Raw genomic sequence first — 25963 nt, forward strand, 5'->3', positions numbered from 1 at the left:
ATTAAAAAAAAGAGTACTTCATGTGAAAAAAATACAATAATAACAAATCGGGGGGAAATATACAAAGAAAATAAAAATCTCCATCATCTCTCTCCTGATAATTGTTAGCGCAGTAACTCTCAAGCTTTCACGTGCACACAAATCTCCAGGCAGGCTCTAATTCAGAAGGGCTGGGTGGGGCCTGGGGTTCTGTCTCTCTCACAAGGTCCCAGGTGACGCTGATGCTGCTAGTGCCTGACCCACCGTGAAGAGCAAGGATACAGCACCTACCCCTAATGATATGCATGATGATCCCAGATCTCTGCGACGGAACTCGTTCCACTGCTCTCTCTAGAAAGGTCAGCAGCCTCCTCTGCCTCACCCTGCAAAGCCCCTCCAACGTGGGAAGAAAGCCTGTTCTCTAGAGAGAAACAGCCTGAGGTTGTGCAGGTCTCAGCCCACCACACACCCACCCTCGCTGATGCGATCTCTCCCCAGACAAGAAGTGCACTTGAAAAAGACAGTCCTGATCCCTGCAAAGGCACCTGTGGCCATCCCAGGCCTGAACAGGGATGAAGAGAAGGGGGTCTCGTAGGGCAGAGGGAGCACGGGAGGCCTTGGGAGCATTCACCGATGGCAGGAGGTGCCCAGGAGGCCCATGGCCATGAGGAACAGTGTAAGGAGTGCTAGTGGGAAGTCACAAGGCATCAGGAGTTCTCATCCCGGCTGGGCTGCTTGCTGGTCACGTGACTCGGACAGTCACTTCCCTTCTCGCGGCACTGGTTTCTGCATGAGATCACCCCCTCCTAGCTCTGCAGTCTGCGAGTGTGGGGTGTCTGCGGAGACAGGCAGGCAGAGCAATCGATGCTACCGGGCTCTTTCCTACCTTCTCCCAGGGACCAAGAGGAGAATACAGGACCCCTCCCAGGGCAAGAAGAATCTTCCAGCCTCAACGGCTGCAACCACCCAAGAGGAACAGGGAGCCAGTGCCCACCTACTGAGCCTCAACTGTGGGCTAAGCCATTAACCGACTGGCATCTAATCCTTGACAAAGAAGGAAAGGAGGCTCCACTCAACAGAGCACCGGGGCTGAGAGGAAAAGACCTTCACCCACGGAAGTGCCGAAGGAAGGGTTCAATTTCAAGTCCGCTGCCTCGGCCATCTGTGAAATCTTGCTCACCCTCAACCCCTGTAACAAACCTGCAGTGACAGCCCCACTGCCAGTTCAGGAATGATTTCTCTATGAAACCCCAGCCTTTCTACTTCCTGCCTTCTGTAAGGGTAGCCCTGAGTCAACATTATCAACCAGATGAGCCAGAATAGGCTTCTTTTTTTTTTTTTTTTAATTGGAGTATAGTTGATTTACAATATTGTGTTCGTTTCAGATATAAAGCAAAGTGATTCACAGAACAGGCTTCCATCAAAATGAAAATAGAAAACAGAAAGGCACCCCAGGGAATACACCCAGGGTCCACAAACCTGTCAGAGAAATGCAGTGATCTCCTGAGGCTCTAACTTAGAAATCACCTGCGTTTGAAAATCAGTCACCTGGTTCAGGTGCATCGCTGTTGTCTTTCATGTTTAGAATCCTTAAGATCCCAGGGTTTCCCTGGTGGCGTAGTGGTTGAGAGTCTGCCTGCCAATGCAGCGGACACGGGTTCGAGCCCTGGTCTGGGAAGATCCCACGTGCCGCGGAGCAGCTGGGCCCGTGAGCCACAATTACTGAGCCTGCGCGTCTGGAGCCTGTGCTCCGCAACAGGAGAGGCCGCGATAGTGAGAGGCCCGCGCACCGCGATGAAGAGTGGCCCCCACTTGCCGCAACTAGAGAAAGCCCTCGCACAGAAACGAAGACCCAACACAGCCAAAAATAAATAAAAAAAAAAAACAAATACTTTAAAAAAAGTAAAAGTCTATTAATTAAAAAAAAAAACAAAACACTAGAATCCTTAAGATCCTACACTAATTTTTCCCACAAATCTCCAGCCTTCAGTGACCTCCTGGGGAGAGAGAGCAGGGATTCAGAGTAGGACAGGGCAGGTTCGAATCCTACAACATCAGCTATGTGACCAAGGACAAGTTACTTAACCCCTCTGCACCTCCTACAGCTTTTTTTCTTTTTTTTTTTTTTGCTGCATTGGGTCTTTGTTGCTGTGCGTGGGCTTTCTCTAGTTGCGGCGCGCAGGCTTCTCATTGCGGCAGCTTCTCTCGTTGCGGAGCATGGGCTCTCGGCGCATGGGCTTCAGTAGTTGTGGCTCGCGGGCCCTAGAATGCAGGCTCAGTAGTTGTGGCGCGCAGGCTTAGTTGCTCTGCGGAATGTGGGATCAAACCCATGTCCCCTGCATTGGCAGATGGATTCTTAACCAATGCACCACCAGGGAAGTCCCCTCCTACAGCTATTAATGAGTGAATGGATACCATGCACCTAGAACAGTGCCTGGTATACACCAAACACTTTATACATATTAACTATTATTGCTGTTGTTGTGGGCAATCCTATACCTCTGGCTCTAACAAGTACTTTCATCAGGCTTCCTTCTCTCCAGAGCACAGGCAAAGCAATCCAATCCTGGCCTCTGTGTTCACTGCCCTGGGGGACTGTAAAGGTGAAAAAGCTTCTCTGCCATGTGGGGAGGGGAAAACCAGCAAGATGCCCCCAAGGCACTCTACATATATCCCTTCTCCAATCCCTGCCACAACCCAGGAGGTCAAGGTAATCGTGGTGCCCGTCCACAGAGGAGTTAGGTCACTTGGGCAAGGCTGCACACACACACACAACGGTATTTCCCTGCCTCTCTACGCAGTGGCAGAGGGAAAGTCATTTCTCTGCTCGAAGGCCAATCCTTGCAATGCACTCAGCGGGCATAACGGAGAAAAGAAAAAGATGGTAAGGTTCTTTGGGTGCCCGCTGCAGGCCAGGAATTCTGCCCGAGGTCAGGCAGCAAAGCAGCGCTGAGACCCTGATCTGCCTGACCTCTTCCACACCACACTGCTGGCCTGCTGGGGGCCAGGGAAGCCTGACTGAAAAAGCGGGAACTTGAACTGTGCTTAAAAAAACAGGAAGAGCTAGAATACAGAATAGGTAAACCCATAAAGATAGAAGGCTACTGCTTAATAGGTACAGGGTGTCCTCTGGGGGTGGTGAGAGTGCTTTGTAACTAGACAGACACGGTGGTTGCACGTTACAAATGTACTAAATTGCCACTGAACTGTTCACTTTTAAATGGCTAATTGTTTATATAATTGTTAAATTTCTAACTTAACAGTTCATTGTTCTAATTGTATTAAAAGTATACATGGTTTCACGTTATCTGAAATTCACCTCCGTAAGAAAATACTTTATGGAAAGGACTGCAACAGGTAGATGAGAGCACATTCCAAGCCGAAGAAGCCACCATGGCAGGAGTCCCCTAGGGGTGGGACAAGACTTCCCATAGTGCCCAGACCGCACACTGAAACACAGGGGAGAAAAGCCAAGCTCACTCCTCTCTCACGTTTCTGATTACACCGTGGGGAGTGTCTGAGGCCAATAAGTCCTTACCTTCTGCATCAGGCAGGCCCCTAACAGGAAACAACAGGCACTCTCAAATAAGGAGGCTTCAAGGAGGTTTACTTATAAGGGGCCCTACAGAGAAGTGGTGGCGAGAAGTGATTCTCAACCAGGATTTCAACCCCCCCCCCCAAAACAGGGCATTTGGCAATGTCTAGAGACATTTTTGGCACAACTAGGGAACTGCTCCTGGCATCTACTACAGTGTACAGGACAGCCGCACACAACAATCATCCAGCCCGAATGTCAATAGTGCCGCAATTGGGAAATTCTGCCCTAACTTAAGTCTGATTGTCCCATTTCACAGATGATGAAACTGAGGCTCCGAGAAGCTAAAAAACTTAAACCTCTACTTGTGCTCTGAACCCCATCTCCTCTCACCTGCTCAAGGACATACTCCAGGGCTTCCCTGGTGGTGCCGTGGATAAGAATCTGCCTGCCAATGCAGGGGAAACAGGTTCAATCCCTGGTCCAGGAAGATCCCACATGCCGCGGAGCAACTAAGCCCGTGCGCCATAACTACTGAGCCTGTGCTCTAGAGCCCGTGAGCCACAACTACTGAGCCCACGTGCCACAACTACTGAAGCCTGCGCGCCTAGAGCCCGTGCTCTGCAACAAGAGAAGCCACCGCAATGAGAAGCCCGTGCACCACAACGAAGAGTAGCCCCCGCTTGCCGCAACTAGAGAAAGTCCACGCGCAGCAACGAAGACCCAACACAGCCAAAAATAAATAAATAATAAATAAATAAATATTAAAAAAAAAAAAAAGGACATACTCCAGCAACGGTCCCTCTTTTTCCAACATCGTCAATTCTTTCTTCTCATCTGTGCAATTCCTACAGCATACGGGGATGTCATAATACCTCCCCCCAGTTTAATAAAAGCCGTGCCTTGCTCCCACGTGCCGCTCCAGCCTCCACCTCATTTCTCTGCTGCCCTGTCCAGCACAGCTCTTCCTTCATGAGAGCGGCCAGGCCCTCTGTGAGGGCCACCCCTTCCACAATGGCTGTTCCCAGCTCTGGCCAAAGGCCCTTTTGTTCCCATCTCCTCCTGCACCGAATTATCTACACAGGGGCCATAACATCTGGAACACAACAAATGACTTACTGACATATAACAAACACATGATACAGTCAATGATATTATATGATTTGTTCAACGCACCCTGCAAAACTGCGATTAACACGGCATTTTTATGGAGCCCTGTGAGCATGTGGAGCGCTGTCTCAGATGATTTGTGTTTCTGGTTCCCCTCCTCACAGAAGGAACTCAACAACTGTTGGATCAAGACTCCGGGGTTCGGTTCTGTAGTCCCTCAAGCGGCTGCTTTAAATGGAGAGGACCAGAATGGCCTTGTGCATGCAATGCACATTGCATGAGTGAAGCACTAGTTTTGTCTGCATTAGCACATGAACAGATAAAATGGACAATCATTCACCCCCAAAGTCAGGGCACTGGGTCCCAGTATTGTGGGGTAAAGTGGCACAGCTGGAGGAGGACAAAAGGACAGACTTTCCTTCACCACACAATGGAAAGAGGCAGACTCTGCTTGGAGGCAGATGGGCTCGGGCCATCCAAGTGGCCTTGTGATGCCTGAGAACAAAGACTGGGTCAACAGTGGACTCATAAATGGGCAAAGAATTCCCTCTAGAGCAGAGGTCGGCAAATATTTTCTGTAAAGAGCAAAATGGTAAATATTTTTGGCTTTTCAAGCCAGATGGTCCCTGTCACAGCTACTCAATCAGAGTGCAAAAGCAGCCAGAGACAATAGCAAGAATGGGTATGGCTGGGTTCCAATAAAGCTTTATTTACAAAACAGGTGGCCAGCCCAGTTTGCCAATCCTTGCTGCAGAAAAAAAAAAGAAAAACTGCAGTGTGCAAATACTTTGAAGAGAAAGTGTATCTTCCCTCATGGTTGGAGAAATGCAAATTATAAACTTACCAAATCAACCACCACATGTTACCACTGTATAACTACTAAATTCACCAAGAAACATTTAAACTGAAATTCTTCATTGCTGGCAAAGCTCCAGGGAAACACAATGGTCAGGATGGCCATCATCAAAAAGTCTACAAATAACAAATGCTGGAGAGGGTGTGGAGAAAAGGGAACTCTCCTACACTGTTGGTGGGAACGTAAATTGATGCAGCCACTATGGAGAACAGTATGGAGGGTCCTTAAAAAACTAAAAATGGAGTTGCCATATGATCCAGCAAGCCCACTCCTAGGCACGTATTGGGAGAAAACTCGAATTCGAAAAGATACATGCCCCCCTATGTTCACAGTAGCACTATTTACAATAGCCAAGACATGCAAGCAGCCTAAATGTCCATCGACAGATGAATGGATAAAGAAGATGTGGTACATATACACAATGGAATACAACTCAGCCATAAAGAAGAATGAAATATTGGCATTTGCAGCAACATGGATAAATTTAGAGATTATCATACTAAGTGAAATAAATCAGACAGAGAAAGACAAATACCATGTTATCACTTATATGTGGAATCTAAAAAAAAAAAATGATACAAATGAACTTATTTACAAAACAGAACCAGACTCACAGACATAGAAAACAAACTTATGGTTACCAAAGGGGAAAGAGGGGGAGGGATAAATTAGACATTTGGAATTAACAGATATACACTACTACATACAAAGTAGATAACAAGGACCTACTGTATAGCACAGGGAACTATATTCAATATCTTATAATAACCTATGATGAAAAAGAATCTTAAAAAGAATACATATATATGTATAACAGAATAATTTTGCTGTACATCTGAAACACAACATTGTAAATCAACTATACTTCAATTTTTTTTAAAAATGAAATTCCCCATTGCTCGTAAAGCTCCAGGGATACAGGAATGCACCACTGGTAATGAGTACCAGTGCAGAGTCCTGGAAAGCAACGAGCAGGGAATACCAAAAACTACAAGAACATCAAAGCACCTTCCTGACTCCTGGGAAACTAAGCTATGGAGGAATGGGCCAGGGTGCGGGGGTTGGGATTATGAGAAAAGTAATAAGTAACTTCCTTACCAGTCTCTCTGTCTTCCAGGTACCGAGTAAGGCATTGTACATTCATCACTCACTTTCACTTCCATTTTCTGATGAGGGAATTAAGAGTCGGAGTTCAACAACTTGCTCAGGTTCTTCAAATGGGAGTTAAATCCAGGATTGCCTGAGTGCAAGTGTTTTTCCACTGCAACATGATGCCTGCCTAAACATGGTTTCAGGGGTGCAGATTTTTCCCACAGCGTTCTAGAACAGGGGTCAGCAACCTACAGCCCCCAAACTGCAGGTCTTCTAAATAAAGTTTTATTGGAACACAGCCACGTGCTTTCACTTGCGTATTGCCCGTGCTGCTTTTATACAACAGGGATGAGTAGTTGGGATGGAGACCAGATGGCCCACAAAGCAGAAAGTATTTACTATCTGGCCCTTTACAGAAAACGTTTGGCAACTCCATCCTAGAACATCATAAATGGAATTTACTTTCTTTTCCTACAATGGGAGAAAGGTTAAATAACTGCAGCATGTCAATTTAGTGGAATGTTACGCAGCATTTTTAAATAATTGTGAAGAGAAGGAACATGGGTAAATGCTATAATAAGTGAAAACACTAATTCAAATGTAGACTCAATGCAATTAGGTAAAATGCATATGCTTTGAACGTAGACAGAAGTGGAATACCTAAAAATCTAAATATTTAATATGTTAGAAAGGTATATTTATAGGTATATTGTTTTCACAATAGTCTTTAATGTCATTTGGGGGTTTTGCTTTTTTTTTTTTTTTTTTAAGGTGGAGGAGGAAACAGCAGATTCCAAACTATGCAGACACAGGCAAGGAGAAGCGGGGTGCCAGTGGGCAAGTTCCCCCCTCGTGGGAAGCCGGGGAGCACAGGCCTCTGAGGGCTTCTGGATGGGTGAGCACAAGTCAGGGCTGGGAAAGGGCCCTCACTCTCCCTGGCGGCCTCAGGCTGCTCCTCCCACAGCCCTTCCCACCTCAGCAAAAGGCATCCTCACCTGTCCAGCTGCTCAGGAGTCACCCTCGCCTCCCTCGGGTCTCTGCTGAGACATCACCTTCCCTGCGAGGTCTTCCTTGACCACCCCCCACCAAATGACAAGAGCCCTCCCTCCCCCTTCAGTTCCTCCTCCATCCAGACAACAAGCGGGACAGACGCCACCCTTGGGCTCTGGACTGGGCATATGATCCAAGCATGGGCAGCCAGAGCCACGGTGATGCGTTGGTTCCAGGATGGCCGCGAGGCCAGCCAGACCACTATGAGTCAGCCCCAGGACTTCTGCCGGAGCAACTGGAAAAGGCCTGCCCGCTTGGGTGTTGCTACATTGTAGGATGTGACCCAAGAGCTGCTAGGGGCCGTCTTGCCTCCACGGAGGGGAGGTTGCCTGAGGGTGAAGCAACAGAGAGGAAAGTATTGAGAGTTGCGAGCTGGACAGAAAGGTGGTCCTGATGACTAAGCACCAGCTGAGGCTGAAGCCAGGCTATCCCTAGACCTTTCCAGCACAAGATGCTTTAAACTCCCATTGTGTTGGAATCAGCTTCCACCACATGCAATTGAAAAGAGTCCTGGGGAATTCCCTGGCGGTCCAGTGGTTAGGACTCGGTGCTTTCACTGCTGGGGCCCGGGTTTGATCCCTGGTCGGGGAACTAAGGTCCCACAAGCTGCGTGGCGCGGCCGGGTGTGTGGGAGGAAGAGTCCTGGTTAACATACCCATTACTCTAACATTTTGGGTACATTCTTTCAATTCCCTTCAACAAACACCGACAGGACAGCCCTCTGCTAGGTGACAGAAGATGCGCCAAATCGTCATCCAACAAATGACTGCTGAATGTTGAACCCTGAATTTCTGGCCAGGCTCTGCTGCTACCACTGCCTCACTCTCACTGGTAGCATTTTTTTGCGCTGGGTCCTCATTGCTTCGCGCGCGAGGGCTTTCTCTAATTGCGGTGAGCGGGGGCTATTAATTGCTGTGCGCAGGCTTCTCACTGCGGTGGCTTCTCTTGTTGCGGAGCACGGGCTCTAGGCGCACAGGCTTCTGTAGTTGCGGCACACGGGCTTCAGTAGTTGTGGCTCACGGGCTCTAGAGTGCAGGCTTCAGTAGTTGTGGTGCACGGGCTTAGTTGCTCCGCGGCATGTGGGATCTTCCCGGATCAGGGATCGAACCTGTGTCCCCTGTATTGGCAGGCAGATTCTTAACCACTGCACCACCAGGGAAGCCCCTCACTGGTAGCGTTTTAAACAAGTGCAATCGCTTTGGCGGAAAGAGCAATCAAGAACCATCAACACTTTCATGTTAACACTACTTCAGGGAAATCATCCTAAAGACATCATCAAAAGGAAGAAAAACTACCTTGAACAAAAAATGTTCACTGCATCATTATGTATAATAGGAACAAAAAGGAAAAAAAGGTGGGGGGGGATAAGTTTCCACGAGTAAAGTCAGTAATTTAAAAGTTATGCCATATGTATAATGATGGATTACTGATGGATTATGAAGTCCATAAAAGTGATCAATATGAAGACCATGTAGCAATATGATAAAGTTTTATCCAGAAATGTTAAGGGTAAAAGCAAAATGTGAATTTATATGATAGTGATAAAATTACTTCAGCCTATGTCAACATTTCTCAAGCTTTTTCTCATTCTCTGTCAGGATCGTTTTTAGACATTTTTTCCTTAATCACCCCCGCCATGAAATTTTAATACCACAGATGTATCGTACATCATGCATATCTGTGCTTTAGACACAAGAATAGATGTTTCTCCCCCACTGGGGTGATATCACCCCGTTGAGAATGCATGGCCTGTGTGCAGGCAAGACGGTAGCAGGACGGGAGGTGCTTTATCTGGGATTATGTTCACATTGCCAGAATTTAGAGAATTTAGTTCCAAAATTTAAGACCTCTGAGCATTTGACTTCCTGTTGGTCACCCAGGCACAGCCATGCAACCGGGAAGCGGGAGAGTGGAGATCAGTGGGACTGAGGCCATTGCCACGTGCTCACAAGAGAGGCAGGCAGTCAAATGTTTGCTGACAGTGGAACAGTTTCTTCTTACAATCTGCCATAACAGATCAGCCCAGTGCCTTCACTGGGGGGGGAAAAGGTGATATCATCACTTTTTCTGCTTTGAATGACCACAGCTATTCTTTTTTCCGTTCACTCATTTCAGCTGATTCTTTTTTTAACCATTTTCTAAATTGAAGTATAGTTAATTTACAGTGTTGTGTTTCAGGTGTACAGCAAAGTGATTTGGCATATATATATATATATATATATATATATATATATATATATATATATTCTTTTTCAGATTCTTTTCCATAATAGGTTACTATAAGATATTGAATATACTTCCCTGTGCTATGCAGTAGGTCCTTGTTGTTTACCTTTTTTATATATAGTAGTGTGTATGTTATTCCCAAACTCCTAATTTATCTCCCCCTCCACCATCAGCTGATCCTTTATTCCAAATACAAGCCACTGCTGGAGATGACGCAGTCAATGCCAAAGAGAAAATCATGACCTTCAACATTCCAGAAAAATAAGAAAAAAGCTGCCAAAATGAACCTAAACATCAGACAAGACACAGCAGTAAATTACCCACTAAGCCCCCAACTCTGGTGTTTCAGGCCCTTAGAGCTTGTCTGCTTCACTCATTATTTGACCTCTCTGGGTCTGGCTTTCCCCAGGCCTTGAAATGGGGGTTTCAGGGTCTTTCTAACTTAAGAAGGATTCGTGACAGAGTAATTACTGATGGAAATGAGCATCAAGTAGCTTCAACTATAAAGTCTTACCAAAGACAGTGCTTGAGAATCACAATGACTTTCTGACCCTCCAAGTTCTACTTTCCCCAGTAAGAGCAAAAGCATTATCTGAAAATCAGAATTCCTTAGCTAGTAGAGGCAGATGATCAAGTATTCCTACCTACCGGATTCTTTAAAGAGAAACAAGTAAATCATCACACTATCACACTGGAACAACCACCCACATCCGGCAGGTATCCATCCTCCTAGCAATTTGTTTACTTCTACACACATACATGAATCCATAAACATTGTTTTATGTGCATGTTTTGATGTGCATCAAGGTATATATTTTAAATATAATTCTGTACCTTGCTTCTTTTTAGAGAACATTAATGTTGAGATATAGCCACAGTGATGTGTATAAATCTAATTTATTCCTTTTAACATCTTTGAGGTTTTCCATCATGTGACCATACCACATATATTTGTCCACTCCCCTATTAATGGTCATCTTAGTTGTTCCTGGCCCCGTGATGCCCATTTATCTTGTGCATGCATTACCTAACCATTCCACTTCCTGGTGATTTGCACTTAATGTATTTGGCCTTGTACCCATCTGACCTCTGCCTCCACTCCAATATTTTCAGCTGCAAGACACAACAGACTCTAATTGCCAATTTATAGGCTACGCGAGAAACTGAGAAACATGTCAAAGTACACCAAAAGGATTCCATCAGCAAAATCCCACAAAGAAACCTAACGGGATAAACTGTTACCCTCAAAAAAAATGGCAAGGGGGCAAAAAAAACGGGAGAGATGAAAGGGGAACCCATAGTTTAAAAAAAGACTTTGTGGGGCTTCCCTGGTGGCACAGTGGTTGAGAATCTGCCTGCCAATGCAGGGGACACGGGTTCGAGCCCTGGTCTGGGAGGATCCCACATGCCGCGGAGCAACTAGGCCCGTAAGCCACAATTACTGAGCCTGCGCGTCTGGAGCCTGTGCTCCGCAACAAGAGAGACCGCAATAATGAAAGGCCCGCGCACCGCCATGAAGAGTGGCCCCCAGTTGCCGCAACTGGAGAAAGCCCTCGCACAGAAACGAAGACCCAACACAGCCATAAATAAATAAATAAATAAATAAAAATTGTATAACTTTAAAAAAAAAAAAAGACTTTGTGCTTCAAAGGATACCATCAAGAAAGTCAAAAACAACCCACAGAACAGGAGAAAATTTTTTGCAAAGATATCTGATAAGGAACTTGTAGCCAGAAATTATATAGCATTCTTACAGCTCAACAATAAAAACAACCCAATTAAAAAAAAAAAATGGACAAAGAATCTGAACAGACATTGCTCCAGAGAAAATATACAAATGGCCAACAAGCACATGAAAAAATGCTCAATATCATTACTCATTAGGGAAATGCAAATCAAAGCCACAAAGAGATACCACTTTCCACTCACTAGAGATACCACTTTACACTCACTAGAATGGTTATTATCAAAAAGACTATTGGTGAGGGCAGGAAGAAACCAGAACCTTTTTACAGTGCTGTAAATGATGCAGGAATGGAAAATGGTGCAGCTGCTTTGGAAAACAGTCTGACAGTTCCTCAAATACACTCAGCAATTCTGCTCTTAGATATCTGTCCAAGAGAAATGAAAACATATTATCCACACAAAAATTTGTACGTGAATGTTCACAGCAGCATTATTCATAATAGCCAAAAGGTGGAAACAAGTCCATGTCTGTCAAATGATGAATGGATAAACAAAATGTGGAATATCCGTACAACAGAAAATTATTCAGTCACAAAAAGGAATAAAGTACAGATACATGCTACAACATGATGAATCTTAAAAACATGATACTTAGTGAAAAGAGACACAAAAGGTCACATATTGTATGATTTGATTTATATGAAATATCCAGAATAGGCAAATCCATAGAGAGAGAAAGTAGATTAGTGGTTGCCTGGGGCTGAAGGAACAGAAAATGAAGAAGAGCTATTAACAGGTGTGAAGTTTCTTTTCTGGAGTAATGAAAATGTTCTAAAATTTATTATGGTGATGTTTGCACAATTCTGTAAATATGTTAAACATTAAAAAAAAAGAGAGAAAGAGACCTAAAAAAATTAAAAGACAAACCAATTTGCATTGTTTAAACCATATTTAGACCCTGACTTTTAAAAATACACTATAGGGAATTCCCTGGCAGTCCAGCGGTTAGGACTCAGAGCTTTCACTGCCGGGGCCTGGGTTCAACCCCTGGTCGGGGAACTAAGATCGGGCAAGCCATGCGGCGTGGCCAAAACAAAAATACACTGTAAAATAAAATTATAGGGCAATCATGGAAATTTAACATTGAATATCTGATATTAATGAATTACCGCTCATTTCCTATAGGTATGATAATGGAATTGAGTTATTTTTTTTAAAAAGGAGTCCCTATATCTTAGAAATATTTTTTTAAAAATTTACAGATGAAATGATATAGGACTTCCCTGGTGGCGCACTGGTTAAGAATCCACCTGCCAATGCAGGGGACATGGGTTCAATCCCTGGTCTGGGAAGATCCCACATGCTGTGGAGCAACTAAGCCCGTGCACCACAAGTACTGAGCCTGCGATCTAGGGCCTGCAAGCCACAACTACTGAGCCCGCGCACCACAACTACTGAAGTCCGCGTGCTGCAACTACTGACCCGTGTGCTACAACTACTGAAGCCTGCGGGCCTAGAGCCCGTGCTCCACAAGAGAAGCCACCGCAATGAGAAGCCCGCGCACCGCAGCGAAAAGTAGCTCCCGCTCGCTGCAACTAAAGCCCGCGCACAGCAACGAAGACCCAACGCAGCCAAAAAAAAAAAAAAGAACAAGAAGAAATGATAGGATTTGCTGGGTGTCTAGGATTTGCTTCAAAATAAACTGGGGAGAGAGGTAGGAAGTAGTCAGGTATGTGGGTGAAGTGTCATGAGTTGGTAATTGTTCATTAGACTATTCTCTCCACTTTTTTTTGCTTGAAATTTTCTTTAAAAAAAATACGCAAAAGAGAGTAAATATTTCCATGCCACATTATTTTATGTGCCAATTATTAATCCCATAGGTGGAAAATACCTTGGACTTCCCCTTCCAATCCTCAGCAACCACTTTTTCTGCCTCAATTACAATCTTTCCAAAAGAAGGCTTTCATCCTTCATGGTTTTTCCTTAAAAAGCCATGTGTTGGTTTCCTTCTGTAATTTGTTTAACCTTAGACCTAATGGGGTTTCTTAACTGAATTTTAAAACTTCCTTAGTTTTGACAGTAAGTTGCTCCTTAAAGTATACATTGGTCAGTTTCCCTTGGCTTGTCAATTTCACTTGCTCCCAATGAAGACAGTAGAGAGAATGGTCCAGAACTGTGAGCTCAAGGCAGAGACTCCATGGTCACATTAAAAAGAAAAGCTTCTCGGGCTTCCCTGGTGGTGCAGTGGTTGAGAATCTGCCTGCTAATGCAGGGGACACGGGTTTGAGCCCTCATCTGGGAAGATCCCACATGCCACGGAGCAACTAGGCCCATGAGCCACAACTACTGAGCCTGCGCGTCTGGAGCCTGTGCTCCGCAACAAGAGAGGCCACGATAGTGAGAGGCCCGCGCACCACGATGAAGAGTGGCCCCCGCTTGCCGCAACTAGAGGAAGCCCTCTCACAGAAATGAAGACCCAACACAGAGAAAGGAAGGAAGGAAGGAAGGAAGGAAGGAAGGAAGGAAGGAAGGAAGGAAGGAAGGAAGGAAGGAAGGAAGGAAGGAAGGAAGGAAGGAAGGAAGGAAGGAAGGAAGGAAGGAAGGAAGGAAGAAAGAAAGAAAGAAAGAAAGAAAGAAAGAAAGAAAGAAAGAAAGAAAGAAAGAAAGAAAGAAAAAAAAAAAGAAAAGCTTCTCAGGGCGTTCTTAGCCCCAGCCCTTGTCCCAGAGCTGGGCCAGAAAACAACCCCACCTGAACCCCACAGGGATCCTTACAGAAACAATGGCAGCTCTCAAGTTCCTGACTACACACCATGTAAGGGGCACAGTACCATTCGCTTTACCTGAGTAACATTAGTCATTGCAACAACCCTAGGATACAGGTACTATTATTTATCCTCATTTTGCTGAGACTTCCAGAACGGCAGAGCAACTTGCTCTAAATCACACAGGTTTATGTGGCAGAGCAGGTATTTGAACCCAAGATGTCTGCCCACAAGGTCTGCACTTATTTCAGGCTGTACTACCTCCTGGGTGGAAACCAGCTCATGGCATCTTTGTTGTGGTATCACTAATGTTCAAGGACCAGAAACTCTAGTGAGGCCAAAAATCATCTGACAACAGAAGCTGGACTATCTCCCAGGAAAACCCCCCTCCCCAGTTCCCCCATTAGGACCATCAATTTCACAAACCTTGCTCATGAATAGCAAAACAAAAGGCACCTAAGTTATGTAAAATGATCCACAGAGTTAACTTAAAAGTTAAAGATGAAGAGAGACACATGGCCTTCACCTTGCCCCGCCTCGACCTCCAGACATGCCTGAGTCCAAGGCCAGGGCCAGCTGGGCTGGTTGCAAGGATTCTGTAGAGGCTATTCCACAGTGAGGGGAAAACAGGCAGAAGGAGGGTAGGCGGGTCCTCCTAAGTAAATCCAGATCCCAGTCAGGGCAGCTGCGAGGCTTCCCTGAGTCACTCCCATCTCTACATACTACACCCAGGAATGACTTAGCACCAAAACACCAACGGATCTCATGAGTGGAAAGGGCTGAGAACACGCGTCCAAGTCTAGGGACTAAACTTCAGAAACACTGAAGGCAAGCTGTCCACACATACCTCAAGCCTCCCACCAAAACCACCCCGCTCCCCAGTGGGAGGGACAGGGTCGGACTGGGAAGGGCAGAGGTCCCCAAATGAGTTCAGCATTGGACAAGAGGGGAAGGGGTGCTGGGCAGGACTAGGGAGACCTCAAATGAGCTAGGAAAAGAAATGGAAGGAGCTGGAGTATGAAAAAATAACCAAAATACAAGAAGCAGAACCAGAGAGGGAAAATGAGGAGAACCAAGCGTCCTCTGGAACCGAGAGCTAGCGGGGGACACAAGGCTCAGGAGGCAGCAAACTAAGAATGAGGCACTCTTTGCCTGTGTGTAGATCGGAGTGACTGGGGACAGGGGCCTGGGTGGTGGGAATGACTGGGGAGCAGGGGGACCCGCAACTGGAACTGGGACTCAGGGAGTCTAGGAGTTAGGAGGAACTGAGACACAGGAGGTCTGAGAACTGGGGGTCGGTAACTGGACTGGGAGGGACTGGGCGATCTGGGGGACAGGTGTCCAGGAGCCGGTTGTAAGTGATGGACAGGAGTCAAGGGACTAGGAGTGCCTGGACCCGGGACGCCAGAAAAGTGCAGGTGACCAGAAGCTAGGAACTGGGCGTACATGGGGGTCAGGAAACTGGGAGCGATGGGACGGGGTCCGCGAGCGAGCGGGACGCAGGGACTCGGGGGCCGGAGTGTGCAGCTGGTGCGGCGGGAGCCGGGGCGGCTGGGGCGGGTGACAGCGGCCAGGCCGCCACTCACCGCTCATGGTGCCGCTCCCCGGGCCGGTGCCTGCCGTGCCGCCGCCACTGCCGCCACTGCCGCCGCCACTGCCGCCGCAGCCCTCCAGACAGGCCAGGAGACGGTGCGCCCCGCCCCGCCTGCCGCCCCGCCCCGGAAGTAGAACCCAGCCGGCGCGGCCCCGCCCCCCGACCCGGAACGTAAACACCCGCGCCGGGCGGCAGAGTTGGGGTGATGCTCGCCGCGCCGAGTCTGCTGGACGCCCGAGGCAGACCGGAGACCCCCGCAGCGACGCCTCGCGATCAGCAAGGCGGGGACTGGACGGGACGCCTCCCCGCCATCCTGGGCTCACACCTCTGTCGGGGAGCCAGACGGGACGGTGGCCACGAGAAACGAGACAACGCGGTTCCAGAGAGCGCTAGAAGCGGAACGGGGAAATTTAAAAAGAGGAATGGGCCAAAGCGTGGGGACAGGGGAGGTGGGCTGTCCCGGGGGGCCACTCTCTGGAGACGACTTTAGAGACCTGGATGGTAAGAGGGAGACGGCCCGGGAAGATCGACGGGAAGGGTGTTCCAGAAGGAGGGGTTGACTGGAGCGAAAGGGTGAGGGAGAAGAGGTGTGAGAGAGGAGATTGAAGAGGTGGGTGGAGGGCCCTGCAGGCCGTGATGAATGGGTTGGACTTTCCTGCCTAACTCTAAGGAGATAAGAGAATGCGAAATCATTACAAGAATTTAAGGAGGGGAGTGACGCAATGTGAATTAGGTTTTAAGGTGATTCCTCTTCCTGGGTTGAGAATGAATTGTAGTGGGGCAGGGTGGAGAAGGGGCAGCTGGTTAGGGGGCCACTGCAATTGTCTGGCAAGAGATACTAGTGCCTGGGGCTAGGGTGGTGGCAGTGGTGTGAACGTAGATGGGTCGTGTTTGAAAGAAGGTCAGGTTACTGCCCCATTTTACAGATAAGGGAAAGGGGACTCAGAAAGGTTAAAGGAGTGTTTTCCCAACTTGTTTTGCCCACAACCCAGAGTAAAAGAAAATGCATTTTACACCACAACCCAGTACACAAATACATATATTTAAGAAGCTGTTTAACAAAACAATTCTGTAGGTAATGTATTCTCTTCGACTTTTCTTTTTTTCAATGCTGACTGAGACGATTGATCCACTCCTAAGTCTTGATCCACAAAACACTGAATTGAGGCCCCCACGGGGAAATGGAGCCAGAATTCCAGCCGAGTTCTGCGTGACCCACATCCCCTTGGTCTTCCTACTACATTGCCTCTCAACACATACTCTCTGGCCCCTGGGAATTTACCTTTTGGATTCAGCAGAGATCGAGAGATCTTTGGAGAAGGATGCTCTGCAGCATTATTTATAATAGAGAAAAAGTGAAAAGCACCAAAGCCAGGTTACAGAAGAATAGCTAAGCAAATCATGGCCCACCTCACAAAGAATCTCGTAGTTTAAAGTGCTAATTATAAAGGTTATGGAAATGCAAGGAAAAGCCAGTGATAACAGAATAAGTTTTAAAAAAGCCCCTTTCAGGGAATTCCCCCGTGGTCCAGTGGTTAAGCCTACATGCTTCCACTGCAGGGGGCATGGGTTTGATCCCTGGTCAGGGAACTGGTAAGATCCCACGTGCCACACGGTTTGGAAAAAAAAAAGCCCCATGCAAAATGGTCTGTACACCATGATTACAATTGTGTCAAAAGTCAAAATACAGTCATGTGCAGGGACTATGATAGAATGTAAAAATGAAAATACTTGTGTGTTTGGTTGGTGGGGTTGTTTTTCCCATTTTCAAAATTGTACTTTGTAGTTGTTGCTAATTTGTTATTCTAGTTAAAGAGTCAGTGTGTCTGAATCCCTCCTCTCCCCCGCAGAAAGCCTAGTTTAGGTCTGTCTGCCTCTGTAACTTTTGGTGAGACATCACATACTTGCTTCATGGAATTGTCATGAGGATACGTGTTATACCTTCTCCTAGCGCCCTGTACCCTTTCTTCATGGCACTTGAGATGGTACAGGTTATTGAACTCGTAGAGTGTGCTTTACATTTTCCACCACCAGCCACTCCCCTTTAAGTATTGTAATTCCTTCCTCCCGAGATTTAGCCTGGTACTGGAGGACCAAGAATCAGAAGCCTGATGTCAGCAGCTCTTCTGGGCTTTTGAAAAAATCTAAACTCATTGAGGGGGGTGAGGGGAGAAGGAAGAAGGCCTGTGAGAAACTAGGAGGAATAGTCCCAGGCCATATAACAGAAAAGGAGTGTGTGCCTGCCCTCAAAGAGACTAGACCTCAAAGCACTAATAAAAACCATGATGGCAACGTAACTAACACAAAGTACTTAACGTGAACCAGAAACTTTTCATGGGAATAAATAAATAGATAATAAATGTATGTGTATGTATATTTTCATTTAATCCTTAAAACAACATTATAAATAGATACTATTATTATCCCCATTTTACAGATGGGGAAACTGAGGCATAGAGTGGTTAAGTAACTTTCTCACAGTCACCCAATGTCTATAACTTCCTAGTAACAGAGCCTGGAGTCAAACTCCAAGAGCCAGTGCCTTCACCACTATACTGCGTTGTCTCCTATGGCCCTCAAAGGCCTGGAATGGAGCCATGATGGGCCCTGAGTGGGTAAAAAGTTCCCACCAAGTTTCTCCATACCCAAAACCTGACACAAAAGCCACAAAGCCCCAAGACCTTCAGGGTCTCTGCTGTGGTGCCAGTGGGCATCTTAACAATGATCAAAGTCAACAGATTACCAGAGGGCACTGCCTATTGCACAGCCCTTTCTGTAGCACCTCAGGACCTTTGCACAACCCAGGGAAGGCAACCCTCTCCCAATAATGACTAAGATTTTAGCCCAAAGAGATGGGGAAACTCAGAAATGGAATTAAATTGATGTGAAGAGGGAAAAGGGAATAGATCAGAATGTCTGGGTTTAAATCTGGCCCTGCCATTTACCGGCTATGTAATCTTGCTCTGACTTAGTTTCTGTCATCATCTGTAACATGCAGATAATAATGATCCACGTACCTTGTGGTTTGTTGTATATATTAAATGAGTTAGTACAGGTAAAGCACTTGGAACAACCCCTAGCACATTAGTAAGGGTAAATAAATGCTAGCTGTCATTATTATTACCTGCATGTAGGTGCAAAAATGATACCTAGTACCCATTTATCACAGTTTGCAACTACACGTTTATTTATGTGATTATAATAATGCCTGATGCCTCCATGAAGCTGAAAGCTCACAAGGTCAGGAACTGGCCATGCACTGCACACTGAATTAGTGTGGCTGGCTCTAGGCTTCTCCTGTAGATAGAAAGTACATAGGATGCTCGAGAGTCAAGTCTAGGAACCCTGAGGATGAACTGACCCTTTTATTCACTATTCCACATCGAGCTGCAAACCCATCAGATGGAACCATGTGATCATTGTGGCCACCAGCTGACCCCACAGCCACCTTCTGCCTCCCTTGGACCCACCCAGGAATTTCTGAGCCTTCTTTATGTTTCCCAGATATGCTGAGATTGTGCACTTAACACTACCTGATGGCATGAAGAGGAGTGGGCAAGTTCTAGAAGTTAGTGGTTCCAAAGCAGTGGTTCAGGTATTTGAAGGGACTTCAGGTATAGATGCCAAGAAGACATCCTGTGAGTTTACTGGGGATATTCTCCGAACGCCAGTGTCTGAGGATATGCTTGGTCGGATATTCAATGGATCAGGAAAACCCATCGACAGAGGTCCTGTTGTACTGGCTGAAGACTTCCTTGATATCGTGGGCCAGCCAATCCATCCTCAGTGTCGGATCTATCCAAAGGAGATGATTCAGACCGGCATATTGGCCATAGATGGCATGAACAGTATTGCTAGGGGGCAGAAAATTCCTATCTTCTCTGCTGCTGGCTTACCGCACAATGAAATTGCAGCTCAAATCTGTCACCAGGCTGGTTTGGTAAAAAAATCCAAAGATGTAGTGGACTACAGTGAGGAAAATTTTGTGATTGTATTTGCTGCTATGGGTGTAAACATGGAAACTGCCCGGTTCTTCAAATCTGACTTTGAAGAAAATGGCTCAATGGACAACTTCTGCCTCTTTTTGAACTTGGCTAACAACCCAACTATTGAGCGAATTATCACTCCTCGCTTGGCTCTAACCACGGCCGAGTTCCTGGCCTATCAGTGTGAGAAACATGTATTGGTTATCCTAACAGACATGAGTTCTTATGCTGAAGCACTTTGAGAGGTTTCAGCAGCCAGGGAAGAGGTTCCTGGTCGATGAGGTTTCCCAGGTTACATGTATACAGATTTAGCCACAATATATGAACGCGCTGGTAGAGTGGAAGGTAGAAATGGCTCTATTACTCAAATTCCTATTCTCACCATGCCTAACGATGATATCACTCACCCCATCCCTGACTTGACTGGATATATTACAGAGGGGCAGATCTATGTGGACAGACAGCTACACAACAGACAGATTTACCCGCCTTTTAATGTGCTGCCCTCGTTGTCTCGGTTAATGAAGTCTGCTATTGGAGAAGGTATGGCCAGAAAGGATCATGCCGATGTATCTAACCAGCTGTATGCATGCTATGCTATTGGTAAGGATGTGCAGGCCATGAAAGCCGTAGTTGGAGAAGAAGCCCTTACCTCAGATGATCTGCTTTACTTGGAATTTCTGCAGAAGTTTGAGAGGAACTTCATTGCTCAGGGTCCTTACGAAAACCGCACTGTCTATGAGACTTTGGACATTGGCTGGCAACTGCTCCGAATCTTCCCCAAAGAAATGCTGAAGAGAATCCCTCAGAGCACCTTGAGCGAATTCTACCCTCGAGACTCTGCAAAGCATTAGCTGCTACTTCATCGCTGGCTCAATGCTCTTGTGAAATACTGGTTCTGTTTTCTTTATTCCTTTTGCACTCCCCCATCCCCACCTTTGTGTTGGAGTTTACTGTGTTACCCTGTAATTAAAAACAAAGAATGGGTAAAAAAAAAAAAAAGAAAGTACATAGGATAACCTTGCTTTCCTTTAACAATAAAAAGAAATCCAGTCTGTCCTGAAATGTATGTGTGTGTGTATAGGAGAGAAGTGGTCTAGCCACAGAAATGTGTGACTATGGAATCTACACATTGCAGTGCTTTTTTTTTTTTTCAGTGAGTCAATTTAATCATGAAACCAAGGAAGTTGCCACAGCTAAGCTCCCAACAGTAAGGTAGAAAAATATATCTAACAAAGATTTTCCAGAATTAGAGAACAAAAAGCCATATCATCCACTGATAAGTACAATCATCCTAAAAAGATCTGATACATCATCCTTTTCTTCTGACAAAAGATTTTCCAAGTAGCTCTATACCATCGAAATGGTTAATTAGCTGGGAAAATTGATTTCTCCGTCCCCGTGACACTGGAGGCAGCTAGCAGGCTGTTGCAGTAGTCGTTTGTTTTCGTGGTGACAAGAATGGTTGCACCTTCCTCCATGGCTGGGAGTGGAAAGAAATGGTCAGAATCGACCTTTGGTTTGCTCCTGACACAGTCTTCACACGTACATTCTTCCACTGTGTACCCAAGGCCTCTCGAAAGAAGAGTTTCCGCACCAGTCCCGCCATTGTCGCTCTCATACAGGTCTGCATTAGCTTCCTTCTGGAGAGCCGATCCTGATTATGCAGAAACAGAACCGTTAACCTAAACTTTTCAGGGCGCATGGTTGTGCCAGACTTAGCAGCACACATCCGGGATCAAAGCATCGTGAGATGTGTCTCTTCCCACAGAACAAATAAGTGGGTCCTACACTAGAAGTCATGAACTGACAGACCATGGGCCACACTGGGTTCAAAGACATGCTTGGTTTAGGGCGTACGGTGTTTTTAAGTGTTTGCTTGTCTGTTTTACATTGGCCCACATTTGCAAAGCAAGAGATTTTACATACAAATCTAGACAACTGGTCTCTTTTTTTTTTTTTTAAGAAAACAAAATGTGGCCACTAGGAGCCAACATTCCTACACGGAAACAATTGGGAGTCGATAGCACCTGTCTCCTTCAAGCAGGGCACGGGCTCCCCTATCGCCGAAGCCTCAAGCAGCCCACTACATTCGTTTCTCACCCACTTGGCCCTTGGATGCATTAAGGTACTGAGCCTTTTTACACACGTGAAATGACAAATTACCATATGTTACAGCACACCAAAATCAGTGTTGGGTGACACTTTAGAATTCACAGTAAAGATGCTTCTCTTACAGAGCATTTTGTGGCAGATTACTTTTTTTTTTTAAATGAATCTGTCATGCTCACAGAAGGAAGGAGTCTCCGCTACATCCCCATATATGTCTATGAAGGCACGTTTACTACTTCCTCAGCCTTCTGCAGTGTAACTTCATCTTCCAAAACGTCACACTAAAGTCACTCCCCACCTGTCTCTCAGACCCCAGGCAAAAAAAGAGAAATGAGTAAATCATATGGAATAGCCATCTCCCTCCCTTTACTGCACTAGAAAGCAAATGAGGTGGACGCTTTACAGATTATGCACGGAAAATACATGCAAAAGAAATAGGGCAATGGCTGCAAAGTGTTCGGGAGTTAGATCATGGGCAAAGGTGCTGAAATATTTTGATCTTACAAAGCCTTTAAGTAGAACATTCACTTTTCTGGGACTGGTTCTCTACTGCTTAATAAAGATAAAAATCTTTGAGATGATTGCTTAAATAATCCAGGAGCAACCGGTATTCATTTCTAGCATTTTTCACAGTAAAATGTTCACCCAAGCAAACAACACTTGTATTTGTATGAAAATATGGCCACGGATCTTGCCAAATATACTTTCCCCAATAGTACCAAACCTGGCTAGCTTTTCTGATAGCATGACGTTTAATCAATGTGCTAACTTTGTCAAAGAGATGGATGTTTCCCAAGGAAGCCTCAGTACTTCAAAAGAGTAATTAGAAAAAATGTTGGGGAAGGCTGACATTGTAGGACATCAGCAAAGAAGTCGTAAAAATTGAAAAGAAAACTTGCTTCTTCCAAGAGTTCATTTAACCTGTCATCTAACACACTCAAAAGGGCCCTTACCAGATGAGACACTCAACATGAAAAAAGAAAAGGAACTGAAATTCATCATAGCCACCTCTTGGAAACAGATTTCAAAGATCAACCATCAAACCAACCTGTGTTTTTAAATTCGTCCTTTAATGGCTCGGAGCTCATCTTCCTGAGCAAGAACATCAACACGAAAACTGTCAAAGAAACTATCAAGCTGAGGCCCAAACAGGTCCAGAGAATTGCATTTGTTCCTTTCACTGAATTAAAAGAATGTCAGAGAGATAATGAACTGATAACATCATATCCACATCAAGTAAAGATTATTTGCCGTCCAATTCCCCTAATTCCTCAGCATTGACTTTTAAATTCTAAACAATACTTAACTAGGAGAGCTGATAAAAAATCTCTGCTGTTAAGATTGCAGAATAAAATTGAGTTCAGTTCTGAATAATTGTTCGTTCCTGTTGGCATTTAAATGTTGCCTAATTTTCTTCCTTTTTTTGATCCAGAAAATCTCACCACCTTCCCCGTAATACTTCTTCTTTGAATAAAGTCAATACAGAGAGAAGACGTCACACCAATGAGGAATTGTTCGAGCAGTATTACTTACTTGTATTACAATAACGCTGACATATTAGAGGAGGGGTATTAGGGCATCGAAGGTGACACGGTTTGCAAGCATTCAGCAATCTGTCAAAATATTCATTTTGGAAGCACTGTTGAGCCATCTGGAACGGGATCGCAAAAAGAAACAAGGAAACCACAGAAAGAACAGCATGGGAGGACAAGTAAAATCTCGTCGAGAATTCCCCAGCAAATGTAATGACAGCTACTAGAATGTCGAGGGAAAAAAAGAACTTCACATCAATGACTTGGTTCTTATGGGGGCTGACTCCTTGTACCGTGGCTAAGGATTTGAATACCAACACTAATTCCAGTTTCTAAGTTTGAGGCCCGGGTGGGGTAAGAGATGGAGCGTATGTAGCAAGGGCTATGGTTTATACCTGAAACAGAAACTGCTTATTTATAGAGGAAATTTCTCAGGCAGGTGACAGTTGCAGGATGTCAACAAGCCTGAGGCATCAAGCAGAAGGTTCAGTAACCATTTTTGGAGCATCTGTTTGTGAGCTGTGCTGTGTGATGGGCCCCAGGGAGAGAGATAAGACAAGGTCTGTGTCCCTCAAGAACTAAAAATCTAACAGAGGAGATAGAAATTCACTCGAATAACCACAAAGTGTAGTAGGAAGATAGAATATGAGAGGGAAGGAATATGAAGCATGCCTACCAGGTTTTAAACCTAGGAAGAATCCCAGAATTCCGACAAACAGGGATTTCTAGGGTAAAAGTTAAATTGGCAAGAGGGTTGGGGGGAAGATAGGTTTGGGACATAATAATAATATATGACTATTAATATATTATTAATATCTATGTTCCATTGTTGAAATTTTAGAAAAACAACAGTTGAGCATGTAGAAAAATTATCTGCAATCATAGCATCCAGAAATAATCACTGTTAGTATTTTGGTGTATCACACAGAGTTTGCAAACAGGCCTGCCAATGTGTTCTTTTTTTTTTTTTAATTTTTATTTTATTTTATATTACAGTATAGTTGATTTACAATGTTGTGTTGGTTTCAGGTGTAAAGCAAAGTGATTTAGTTATACATATACTTGTATCTATTCTTTTTCAGATTCTTTTCCCATAAAGGTTATTACAGAGTATTGAGTAGAGTTCTCTGTGCTATTGCCAATGTGTTCTATTTGGCCAACTCCTGGGAGGATTTCTGTAGGTGGATGGAGGGATAGATAGACAGATAAATAGATAGATAGGGAGGTGCATTTTCCTTTTTACATAAATGGAATCACATGCGTTTGTTTCTAACCATACTGAGAAATAAATCAAAATCTTACATTCCTCTAGGGTCCAGGCAGTGAGGTCAACAGGTGTGACACCCTGGGTGGGACAACCAGGAGCTGAAAGGGCTGGCCCAGCAGGTCCCACGCCCTCATGCTCCTGCCAAATGGTGACCTTTGGGAGACAGGAAAGGACACAGGAAAAGCATGATTAGAGATAGGCAAGGACAAAGATTACCCCTCCTATCAGCCAAGCAAGGAGAGCTTCAGGAAAGGAAAGAAGTGGGGTCAAATTCTGCAGAAAAGTCAGAGGTGGTGCACTAAGGAAGGGGGTCATTGGTGGCCTTTGAGTATGTCAGTGGGCATATTCTAGGTATTTAAGGAGTGGAGAGAAAGAGGAGGTGGCCAAGGTGGGCCACGCCTGGGAAGTCTGGTGGAAACCAGAACTGAGCTTCGATATCTCTTGGAAAAGAAAGCACTACTGTTTCTGACAGATGTACTGGCTCAGGTGCCTGAAGTCCCATGTAGAAGGACGTGCACTGCAACATCATTTGTATTCACAAGAGCCTGACCATCAGTGGGGAATCCACTGTAGAATACGACACAGCCATCAAAAAGAATGAGACCAATGTGCTCTGATATGAACAATACATCACCAAGTGGAAGATACAAGGTACTGAACAGTGTGTTTATAATCTTCTCTCCTGTGTTTACAAAATAAAATATGTAGAGTCTATATATAGAGATATAAACATACGCTACATCTGGAAAGATACTCAGGAGACTGATAATAATCACTGCCTCTGGCAAGAGACATAAAGTCCAGGGTGGAAGAAAATAAAAAAAACTTACTTTTCACTGCAAAATCTTTGGTACTGCTTGAATAACTTTTTTAATAATGATGATTTTTTTTTTAATAAGAATCATTTTTTTAAAGTGTGGTGTCTTAGTCCATTCAGGCTGCTATACAAAATACCATAGACTGGGTGGCTTATAAACAACAAAAATATATTTCTCACAGTTCTGGAGGCTGGGAAATCCAAGATCAAGGTGTCAGCAGATTTGGTGTCTGGTGAGAGCCCACAGAGAGCTAGCTGTCTTTTCACTATAAACTCTCATGGTGGAGGGGGCAGGAGATCTCCCTGGATTCTCTTTTATAAGGACACTAATCCCATTCATGAGGGCTCCACCCTCATGA

At 45.2% G+C, this 25963-nt stretch overlaps 3 protein-coding genes across 10 annotated transcripts in view; 1 reads left to right on the forward strand and 2 right to left on the reverse strand.

The window, feature by feature from the left end:
* Positions 1-15991, reverse strand: part of SNX29 (sorting nexin 29) — a 559610-nt gene extending 543619 nt beyond the window's left edge. For 4 of the 6 annotated variants that reach the window (XR_003623948.2, XR_003623947.2, XR_009005356.1 and 1 more), the window contains exon 1: positions 6579-6639. Coding sequence is in view for 2 of the 6 variants with exons in the window: in XM_057528880.1 (XP_057384863.1) it covers positions 6579-6624 (46 nt within the window). In the remaining 4 variants the exon portion in view is untranslated. Of the gene's footprint in view, positions 1-6578; positions 6640-15742; positions 15809-15882 lie in introns of those variants that run through there. The other 2 variants (XM_057528881.1, XM_057528882.1) reach the window with 2 other exon arrangements.
* A 3204-nt stretch (positions 15992-19195) lies between these two features.
* Positions 19196-20867, forward strand: LOC102997552 (V-type proton ATPase subunit B, brain isoform). Its single transcript, XM_057530269.1, is given in 1 exon segment — positions 19196-20867. A coding segment is annotated over 1 exon segment (774 nt). The 5' UTR covers positions 19196-19383; the 3' UTR covers positions 20158-20867.
* A 180-nt stretch (positions 20868-21047) lies between these two features.
* Positions 21048-25963, reverse strand: part of TNFRSF17 (TNF receptor superfamily member 17) — a 117206-nt gene continuing 112290 nt past the window's right edge. For 2 of the 3 annotated variants that reach the window (XM_057529125.1, XM_057529124.1), the window contains 4 exons: positions 24823-24940; positions 23522-23639; positions 23037-23168; positions 21048-21533 (listed from right to left, as the gene is read on the reverse strand). In XM_057529125.1, the coding sequence (XP_057385108.1) occupies positions 21244-21533; positions 23037-23168; positions 23522-23639 (540 nt within the window). In that variant the 5' untranslated portion in view covers positions 24823-24940 and the 3' untranslated portion in view covers positions 21048-21243. Of the gene's footprint in view, positions 21534-23036; positions 23169-23521; positions 23708-24822; positions 24941-25963 lie in introns of those variants that run through there. The other variant, XM_007188383.2, reaches the window with a different exon arrangement.

The sequence above is a fragment of the Balaenoptera acutorostrata genome, chromosome 15 (genome assembly GCF_949987535.1).
Source record: "Balaenoptera acutorostrata chromosome 15, mBalAcu1.1, whole genome shotgun sequence".
In the NCBI taxonomy this organism is placed as follows: Eukaryota; Metazoa; Chordata; class Mammalia; order Artiodactyla; family Balaenopteridae; genus Balaenoptera; species Balaenoptera acutorostrata.